Genomic DNA, 11,224 nt, shown 5'->3' on the forward strand with positions numbered 1-11,224 from the left:
CCTAGTATTGCTGCGAGTTTTCCGCAATACTTTCCCCGACCAGGTGTTGCTGCGAGTTTTCCGCAACACTCTCCCGACCTGGTATTGCTGCGAGTTTTCCGCAATACTTTTCCCGACCTCGTGTTGCTGCGAGTTTTCCGCAACACTCTCCCGACCTGGTGTTGCTGCGAGTTTTCCGCAACATCTTCCCGACCTGGTGCTATCGCGAGTTTTCCGTAGCACTTCATCCACACCAATTTTTCCCTTATGAATAATTATTTCAATTACGTCCGAAGTACGAGTCCCACAAGATTGCACTAGGCCAGACATTTACCGATTATATATTTAAATAAAGATTTTTTTTTACCTTCCTCCGTAAACTCCTATGTTGATTTTTTTTTTTAATTATTAATAAACTTTGATTTTATTTCTTAATTTATGAACCGCATGTTTTCTTTTTATTTTTTTTTTAACCCTCTCTCAAACACCCTGAATCTCCGACTGTAACCCCCAAAAGCTACTTGGAGGCGAAAGAGTTCCTTAACTCTCTAAACATAAGGTGGCGCCCGAGACCGATAACATTCCGAACATAAAAAAGAGGCACCAAGACCCCTTTCCTAGGACCGAACCAGGAAAGGACGTCGCACTATGTTCTTTATTATTGTAATGTATTGTTAAGTTAGACCACTGGATGGCGTTACCGTATAGAACATTGTATTACATATGTGTTGCATCAAGTTAGGACCAGTTAATAAAGAACGTAGCAAAGGAAAGCACGTGTTTTATTGAACTCAACATGGTGACAGCGGTATAAAAGTGCTGAATAAGAAAAAGTGAAAAATGGAGGAAGCAAGGTTAGAGAAAATGAGTTTCACGGGAAACGTAAGCCAAAACTGGGAAAAATTTAAAGGTAAATACAAATTATATATAGACGCGTTCTGCGAAGAGAACATAAAAGAAAAGAAAAAGATAGCAATGTTGTTATACGCTATGGGCGATGAAGGACAAGAGATATTCAAGTCATTTAATATAAAAGAAGACGAAAAAACATTAGATACAATCATGGAAAAGTTTGAAAAGCATTTCGTACCGAAAGCGAACGTTACGTACGAACGTTATATGTTTTTTAATAGAAAACAAAAAGAAGATGAAACTTACGAACAATATGTGACAGTGCTCAGAAATTTGAGTGATAACTGTAAGTTCGGTACCCTGAAGAAAGAGCTGGTGAAGGATATATTTATTGGGGGCATAAAAAGTCAACAACTAAAAGAACAATTACTTCGCACCCAAGATTTAACTATTGAGAAGGCTTTAGAGATGGCGCAAGTCAGGGAAATTTCCGGAAAGCAAGCCGAGGCGTTGGATGCGAGACATGAAATCGAAGTGGTAAAGAAGAATGAAAATACTAGTCGAGGTTGGAGTTATAAAAAATGTTTAACCGAACATGAATATAAGAAATGTCCAGCATATGGGAAGCAGTGTTACAAGTGCAACGGTGCAAATCATTTTTCAAGGGCATGCAGAGCAACAAGCGGCAGCAATCGAGAAAAGGCGGAGACAACGCGGCGATACCAAGGGACAGAGACGGCGACCAGCGGTCAGAAGAAAGGCGGCGGCACGAGCGGCAAACGTGGATTCAAAGGAGTAAGAGAAATAGAAAAAGATAAGTACCTTTGTGAGAATCAAAGTTCCGACTCAGACCACACTATTGAGACTGTAGTAAAAAACGTAAACAGTGTAAATTCTTGGTTTGAAATGTTAAAAATTAACGGTAAATTTTTAAGTTTTAAAATAGACTCAGGCGCGGATTGCAACTTAATGTCGTTAGATGATTATGTAAAATTAGGGTTAAATAAAAATGATATTATAAAAACTAATGATTATATCAGTACGTATACAAAGGAACAAATTTCAATGGCAGGTTACGCTAAAATAAAGTGTTTGTTAAAAGAGAATAGTTATAAAATAAAATTCTATATCACACAGAAAACGTATAACAATGTATTAGGTTTAAACACATGCATAAAATTAGACATTTTAAGAAAAGTTAATCAGTTAAATAGAGGTTTTGAAAAATATGCTGATTTATTAGACAATAAGATAGGCTGTATAGACACAAAAGTTAAACTAGTATTAGATAAAGATGTTAAAGCAAAAATAGCACCATTTAGAAGAATACCGTTTAGTATTAGAGATGATTTAAAGAAAGAGTTGGATAGAATGGTGAAATTGGAAATTATCAAACCAATAGAAGAACCGACTGAATGGGTTAGCAACATAGTAATAGTAAAAAAGAATAACGGGAATTTAAGATTATGTCTTGACCCACAACAGCTTAATAGAGCAATAAAGAGGAGCCATTATCCACTTCCAACATTAGAAGAAATGGCAGCAAAATTGAATGGAGCAAAATATTTCACCAAACTAGACGCCAATTCCGGGTATTGGATGGTACCACTGGATACTGAAAGTTCAAAGTTGTGTACATTCCAAACACCATTCGGAAGATACCGATTTTTAAGAATGCCATTTGGATTGAACTGTTCAGGAGAAATTTTCCACAGAATAATATCTCAATCATTTGAAAAGATTAAAGGTGTCGTTACCTTCCAAGACGATATTTTAATATACGCAGAAGATAGCGAAACATTGGAAAAGAGAACGATAAAAGTATTAGAGAAAGCGAGAGAGAAGAAAATTAAATTTAATAGACAAAAATGTAGCTTCAATATGAAGGAAGTGACGTTTTTGGGTCATAAATTTGGGGAATATGGCATGAAAATAGACGAAGAAAAAATGAAAGGAGTAGAACAATTGAAAACACCACACGATAAAAAATCCTTGCAACGCATATTGGGGTTTTTCAACTATGTGAGCAAATACATACCAAACTTTTCGAACTACACACAGAGTATGAGGGAACTGCTGAAAAAAGACGTAGAGTTTGTATGGAATCACCACCTTGAAAAGGATTTGCAAGATTTAAAGAAAGCAATAATTAGATCACCGGAGCTGAGATATTTTAATGAAAACGAGGAAATAACACTTACAGTAGATGCCAGTTCAAAGGGATTAGGAGCAGCCTTAATGCAAAATCAAAGGCCAGTGGCGTTTGCTTCAAAAGCACTGACTACCACACAGCAGGGTTACGCGCAAATAGAGAAGGAATTATTGGCGGTAGTATTTGGATGCGAAAAATTTAGACAGTATGTGTATGGAAAAAACATCGTAATAGAAACCGACCATAAACCGTTGATCCCAATTTCCAAAAAGCCATTAGATAAATTAACACCACGAATAAAATTAATGATGTTTAAATTGCAAGAATATACATATGAATTAGTTTACAAGCAAGGAAAGCATATGTATATAGCGGATACCCTGTCGAGAGATACGGAAAATCCAGTCGAGAAAGACAATAATACCAATGAGATGGAAATCCAGGTAGATTTTGTAACAAAAGCAATGCCGATAGGAGATAATATATGGAGAATGATTAAGGACGAATCTGCTAAAGACGAATCATTGACTAAGTTGAGACAAATAATCAGAAAAGGATGGCCAAAGTATTACCGAGATGTTCCAGATGATGTTAAGAAGTACCATCATTTACGACATGAGCTGACGATAAGTGATAATATAATCTTGATAAACAATCGAATATTTATACCTGAAGTTCTAAAAAAGATTATGCTAGAAAAGCTACACACGGGTCACCCAGGCGTAGTAAGAAATAAAAGTAGAGCAGAAGGATCTATGTATTGGATTGGAATAAATCGGGATATAGAGAGATTCGTTAATGAATGTAAGGGATGTAATAAATTTCAAGCAAACAAACAGAAAAAACAACTGATTTTGAGAGAAATACCGGTTCTGCCATGGCAGGAAGTAGGCATGGACGTTTTTGAGTGTGATCAAACACAGTACATGGTCGTGGTAGACTATCTGTCAAATTTTATTGAAGTGGAAAGGTTAAAAGATCTAACCAGTAAAACAATAATAAAAAAGTCTAAGGCAGTCTTCGCAAGACATGGAATACCAACAAAAGTCTTTACTGATGGTGCCTTATACTACAACAGTAAAGAATTTAAAAATTTTGCCATGGAGTGGGACTTTACCCATACAATATCAAGTCCCCATTATGCACAGTCGAATGGAATGGCCGAGTCAGCCGTAAAACGAGTTAAGAACTTATTAAAAAAATGCAAGGAAGACAACTCAGACGTGTACTTAGCGTTACTGAACATGCGAAATACGAAACGAGGAAAAATAAGCTCTCCAGCTGAAATGTTATATAGTAGGAATTTAAGAACCAACATACCCACTACCGTAAAAACATTAAAGCCGAAAATAACCTTAAATTACGACCGAAAGGAAATTGTAAAAAGTAAAAAACTATATAAACAGAACTATGACAAAAACTCAAAAAAGACGGAGGACAGGTTCAACGAAGATGAAAGAATTTATTTTAAGAAACGTTTGGAAGGAAGCTGGCAGGAAGGGAAAATAAGCAAACATTTGACAGAACCAAGATCGTACATAGTTATTGATAATGAAGATAAGCAGTACCGAAGGAATGAGAAATTCATAAGAAAAAACCAAACGTTTCCAATTGACGAAACTGATGAAAGGAAAAATCAAGAAAGAGACGAAAACATGAAGAATGAACACACCAAAAGAGATGAAAAGGCAGTACGGGACAGCACAAACACAACAAAACATGAGAAAGAAATACTGACCGACATGAACGCTTACAAAACGAGATCAGGCCGTATTGTAAAAAATAAATACCAATACATGTATTCATAAATTAGTTTGTTTAATAACTTAAGAAGTATTTAGATGTAAGCATTGTAAAAAAAAATAAAAAAAAATAAAAAAAAGGGAAGTTGTAATGTATTGTTAAGTTAGACCACTGGATGGCGTTACCGTATAGAACATTGTATTACATATGTGTTGCATCAAGTTAGGATCAGTTAATAAAGAACGTAGCAAAGGAAAGCACGTGTTTTATTGAACTCAACAATTATTTTACAAAACTTAATAATTCGTTGAACTTAATTATTCGTATTTGGATAATTGATTTGGTAACGATCTCGGTGTGGATTTAGAATTTGATATTTGATTTTGCGGGAACACTGTTACGGCTAGTTGGATGGTAATTGTTTTTCTGAACTGAGTTAGGGGCAATTATATAGGAACGCTGACTCTTTATATTCATCCCTCGAGTGGGGATAATAGACCCTGGGCCAGATCTGTAATGCCCACAAGGGGTATTATCGCCCGCTTTGCGAAAGACTAATAAATAAATAGAAAATATTTATTTATGTGTAATAAAGAATACAAATTTTTGCATTGATAATAAATTGGCTTTATATTTATTTTAGTACATTTTTTTTTATTAGATACATTTATTACGTTTTGTAACTAATAATACGCTAAAAATATATATTACAATTCCTTGTAACGGAGCAATAAATCCGTGGATGTAATAAAAAACGGTACGAAAATCACCAGATTTTAACATGTTACAAAGAACTCCGAATATCCAACAAATTCCAAACATAAACCATAATAAAATCGCTTGAAGAAGTTGTCTTTTACTGTGTAAATCGTTCTTCGATTCAATAAACGCTAATTTAATAACAATGATAACGTAAATGGACATATTAATTAACATTAAAATTGTAACAGGTGCTAATTCAAAGTATATGAATAAAGCACCTTTTGGAGTACACATGTTTGCTTCAACTTCGTATAATTCCTTCGATGAAACAATAGCGATTGCAATAACTCCAGCGGGTATTATCCAAACTGTAAATATATCGGAGTAAGAAAAACACGGATTTCGTTTCGTTGAATTTTCTAAAGCCGACATAAATTTGTCATATTCAACTTTAGCGATTAAATACATCAGGATATTTTTAACGAGTACAATGTAATGAATGGTAACTCCTAAAATAATACAAGGAACTCCTTGGGTTAATCCTGGAAAGAATTCGGCTATCCATAAAACTAAAATTTCCAACGCAATTGATATCGATAAATGAATTGTTTTTCTTCTTTTTACTCGCCATACTTTCGGCATAATACAAGCCATGATTAAAATCGTGCAAACTCCTACGAAAGAAACGATCGATTCTAAAGTCCAAAAAGCCATAAAGAAAAAAGGAATTTTGTGCTCATCAATGATATCGTGGGAGACGATTAATAAACTAAATCTTGTTAGGTGATTAGTTTTACATTCGACGCTGCCATCATCGAGTGGTGAAGATGTTTCAATTCCAAAGTCATCCCAACTTTCTTTATGAATATTCCAAAAAACACAACTAACATTAGTTGATTTAATTTTTGGTTTTATAAATATACTTAAAGGTTCTTTAAATGTCTCAATGGGTATGTTAATAACAACATCAACAACGTCGGTAATACTTTTATTTTGATGTGCAGGAAAAAAATCGCTATTTTTATACGAAATTACTGAAAGAGCAAAATCGTTTTTTTCGGAAGCAGATAAATTTAATGAATTTAGAAATGTACTTGGTAATTTTATTGCAACGTTATTCAAAGGCGCTTCGAATTCCTCAGCTTCTAAAAACGGTTGTTGAATAAAAAATGCGATACTTGGATAAATAACCGTTATATTCTTTGTATTTTTCCCCAAATTCTCAACGAATAATTCAACGCTTTCCAAAAATTTATTTTTAGAACTTGTTGATACATTAAATGCTTTAACATCAGTTTTAAAAATTTTATCAGCAATTTCAAAAATTTCTTTAAAATTTGATATTGAAGTTTTCTGTAAAATATTTGAAATCAAACTTAAGTCGACACTTTTAATTTTGGAAACGTCGCTTAAAGATCGAGTTATATTTGCTAAATCATATTCTGTTATTCCAGTTAAATTTACGTTTTCTAAAAAGCGAGTAATCTGCGATTTAACACCGTGATTGCAAGGAAAGGTTTCCTCCCAATAAGGAATTGATAAACCATCTCCTATACATCGCCTATTAAAAGGAATTGCGTTTTCATCGAAACAAACTGGTGAAGAGATTGTTGTTGATCCAATCATAGTTTGGGGGAAATAATATAATAAATTACGGTCGTCGGGACAAAATGTTGTGCTATTTACTTGGTGATATTTACAACTTTTACTTGTATATCTTCTACGAGCTATATCTTCTCCTTTTCTCATATCTACATTATCTATTGATGTGAAATAAACGGTGGGATTATAATACAAATTGTTGTTGTCGATAACCGTTGAGGCACATGCAGAATAATCTTCGTCTATTAATATTCGAAAAATGTTTGTCGCATTCATACTTGCGATAACTTTATTACTAAAAGCTGGTTTAATTTCTCCGGCGTCTATAAAACGGCAAAAATAATATTTTAAATCACCATCTAATTTAATAACAAATTTTCGTCTTCTTTTTTCATTAATAGCAATTTCAGTCAAATTAACTAGAATTGTTGCGCCAGAACGTTTTGACCAGCAATCAATTTTTTTCTCGGTTTTTTTAACGGGTTTATCAAATGAAGCATATAACCATAACTTATACGGTTTCTTTAAGTTTTTAAAAACCAATTCTAATTTCACCGTAATATTTTGTTTGTTTGTTTCAGTTATATCTTCTATAGAATATTTACAATTATTATCAAAAAAGTCTAGATACGGTTCATCATCATTAATAGTATTACTTTTTGGAATAATTTTATAATCTTTCGAGAGAAGTAATAAATCAGGACAAGGAGTGCTTGGATAGGTCGCACATATGTCTTCATCTTCGAACGTTCTAAAACCTTTCGGACATTTGAATGAAAAATCTTCAAATTCGAGGATACAAGCTCCAAAATTCTGCAATTTCGATGTATCCGTAGTGTTATATTAAATTATAAAACATTGATTTAAAAAAATTACCTTATGTGAAAATACAAATATTAAAACTGTTAAAAAGATCTTAATCACAATTTTATTACACATTTTTTTACATGTATCGTTGAAATGTTTGGGTGTAAACTGTTTTAATTTGTCGTTTTTAATCAAATATAAATTAAATATGTTAAAAGTAAACCGCATTTCGTATCCGTTGTGGTCTTCTTGTAAAATGATAAATATCGTTTTATTATCATGTAGATAAAAATAGGAAAGTTTGAAAAATATTTTATTTTAATATAAGACCATTTGACGTGACTGACTACAAAGAATCGAAAGAGCACATAAAAACAGGGTGATTCACATAAGAACCGACACAGAGCAGGGACATGTAGAGGACAATAAATTAAGATGATTTAATGCAACTTATCTCTATACCAAGTTGTACCCCTGAGGAGTTATAGGCCTTCAAAGATGGGTCTTAAATTTTTAAAACATTCAACATCTTCGTAATACATTAAGCTAGAAAAACCAAATTTGGTATAACCGAGGGTATTAATTGGTAGCAAGTTGAGACCAATTGAGGCATTTCAAAGGGTTGATTAAGGGTGATGGTTCCCTAAATTTTGGCAGATGTTTTTAACCTTTTTGTGGATTTAATACATTATTACCTCATTTTATGTGGAATTTAATTCTAAAACTTTTTTTACTCTTACTATTTTTTAAAAAACATTGACGTTTTCCTAGAAAACTCAAAAAACTAAAGACGCGTATCTTGTTAATGCTACTTAAAATCATCGAAAATTCAGTAGTCGGCTGTGAAATTGTACGTAATTTGAGAAATAAACTGTTTATTATGAGCTAAAAAGACATCATCCATAAACCAATTTAGTTTAGGCATAATAATTTTCTAGTGATAAAGAGAAAATCCCCAAAATGTCAAAATTAAGTACTTTTGGTTTTAAAATCGATCATAACTCAAGAATTAATTGTGATGGAGATAAGGTTTTTTGAAATTAATTGTTTATTATGAACTAAAAAGACATCATCCATAAACAGATTTGGTTTAGTTATAATGATTTTCTAGTGATAAAGAAAAAATCACCAAAATGTCAAAATTGAGTACTTTTAGTATTAAAATAGATCATAACTCAAAAATGAAAGGTGATGGTGAAAAGTTTATTTGAAATAAATTGTTTATTATGAACTAAAAAAACATCATCCATAAGCAAATTTAGTTTAGGTATAACGATTTTCTAGTGATAAAGAAAAAATCACCAAAATGTTAAAATTGAGTACTTTTGGTATTAAAATAGATCATAACTCAAAAATTAAAGGTGATGGAGAAAAGTATACTTCAAATAAATTGTTTATTATGAACTAAAAGGACATTACTCATAAACAGATTTGGTTTAGTTATAATGATTTTCTAATGATAAAGAGAAAATCACCGAAATATCAAAATTGAGTACTTTTGGTATTAAAATTGATCATAACTCAAGCATGAAAGGTGATGGAGAAAAGATGAAGAAAACCTTGTCGTCAAATAACTTTTTATAACTTTGTCGTCAAGTTTGACGTACAATTTCATAGCCAACTACTAAATTTTCTCTTATTTTAAGTAACATTACGAAATACGTGTCTTTAGTTATTTACGTTTTTTATGAAAACGACAAAGTTTTTTAAAAAATAATACGGGTAAGAAAAGTTTTAGAATTAAATTCCACATGAAATGAATTAGTAATGTATTAAATCCGCCAAGTTTAAAAAAATTTGTCCAAATTTAGGGTACCATCACCCTTAATCAACCCTATGAAATGCCTTAATTGACTTCAATTTGCTACCAATTAATACCTTTGGTACACTTATAACGTATACCAAATTTGGTTTTTCTAGCTTAATGTATTACCAAGATATTGAACTTTTTAAAAATTTAAGAGCCAACTCTGAAGGCCTATAACTCCTGAGGTCTACAACTTAGTATAGAGGTAAGTTACGTTAAATTATCTTAATTTATTGTCCTCTACATGTCCCTGCTCTGTGTCGGTTCTTATGTGAATCACCCTGTATATGGCAACATTTGCAACCTTAATAACAAAAAAAAAATTTAATTTTCAATTACATCCCACAACAAAAATAGATAAAACCTGAGGTGGATCACTGGTACTAGCCAATCCGTCCATCCGTCCATGAATCGTCTATATTTAATGAATGCCTACATTTCAAATTTCCCTTCAAGATCGAACACTTACACGTTTTCCTAGTATACAGGGGTCCGGAAACGACGTGTACAACACAAGACCACAAGTAGTTAATGTTCTTGGAAAAAATTGACAATGAATTAATGCCAAAAACAATTTGCCATGGTATAAACTATTACCCTATTACCATTGGTGGTTAATTTTGACGATTATGTTATTATTCACCGTAAGGTTGTTGTATATTTTTATTGAATTTAAACAATAACTAACACTAGACCTAGAACTATAATCATTCGGGTTTAGCCGTACAGGGTGGTTCAAATTCGATGTCCGAATAGGCTAACTCGGAAACGATAAGAGTTAGAAAAAAAAGTAGCTTACATGTCATGATCTCGTTTTTCGAGAAACTGCTAATGCCGAAAACATCATAGCGCTATCGTCTTTTGTTTTTCCCCTAGAGGCCAAAATTGAAAATATCATAAAACCAATAAGTGCAATTATCTTGGTTATTATTATAGGTGGAGTATTATAACTACGACATTATATGGACACTTTTTTACAGAGAATTTCATGACATAGTCAAAAAAAATTTTTCGGTTTTAGATTTTGAGATATCATGAGAGTTTTCGTTTTTTTAAATGGAAACAACCACTGATTATTCGCTTATTAAAATAGTTATTTTTTTCTGATTACAAAAATATAGGGTTCGACAGGTCTATTTCTTATTATTTTAGAATAAAGCTAAAAATAAACTTTTTTTATAAAATTTCCATCTAGTGTCGTCGAAGAAATTAAATTTACAGTTTCCTGTAAGTTACGGGGCGGTAGGTAAAATCTAAAAAGTTAACAATTACGAAAATAACTTCTGGTATTTAAAAACAAATAATTTTTTAATATGTAACATTCTAACATGTCAAACTTTTTAAAATTTTCGTAATTGATCTTAAAAACAGGATTTTTAAAGTGACATTTTAATCATCCATCTATCGATAATTTATTAAGTCATTTAAAAATAATATTAAATCGTAATAAAAAATGTGAAATAATGCAATCTATTCCAACTTTTGTGTAAAACATATATAAATTAAACAATTCAACAATAGTATATTGTTTTATATGGAAGAGAAGCAGTGCTTTTTATGGCGTGGTCTGTCGCTTAGCG

At 32.1% G+C, this 11,224-nt stretch overlaps 1 protein-coding gene across 1 annotated transcript; it reads right to left on the reverse strand.

Moving 5' to 3' along the window:
- Nucleotides 1–5,335: 5,335 nt before the first annotated feature.
- Nucleotides 5,336–8,010, reverse strand: LOC111421864 (adhesion G-protein coupled receptor G2-like). The gene is made up of 2 exons (XM_023055061.2): nt 7,907–8,010; nt 5,336–7,843 (listed from the first exon to the last, which is right to left on the reverse strand). Exons 1-2 carry the CDS (start codon nt 7,967–7,969, stop codon nt 5,384–5,386), a joined length of 2,523 nt encoding a protein of 840 aa, XP_022910829.2. The 5' UTR covers nt 7,970–8,010; the 3' UTR covers nt 5,336–5,383.
- Between the last annotated feature and the right edge of the window lie 3,214 nt (nt 8,011–11,224).

The sequence above is a fragment of the Onthophagus taurus genome, chromosome 1, assembly GCF_036711975.1.
Source record: "Onthophagus taurus isolate NC chromosome 1, IU_Otau_3.0, whole genome shotgun sequence".
NCBI lineage: Eukaryota > Metazoa > Arthropoda > Insecta > Coleoptera > Scarabaeidae > Onthophagus > Onthophagus taurus.

Excerpts from the sequence above, each read along its gene's own strand:
- LOC111421864 (XM_023055061.2), bottom strand. The coding sequence starts at position 7,969 with ATGTGTAATAAAATTGTGATTAAGATCTTTTTAACAGTTTTAATATTT. Across the intron at positions 7,844-7,906 it reads TATTTGTATTTTCACATAAG|AATTTTGGAGCTTGTATCCT; the intron begins GTAATTTTTTTA and ends TCGAAATTGCAG.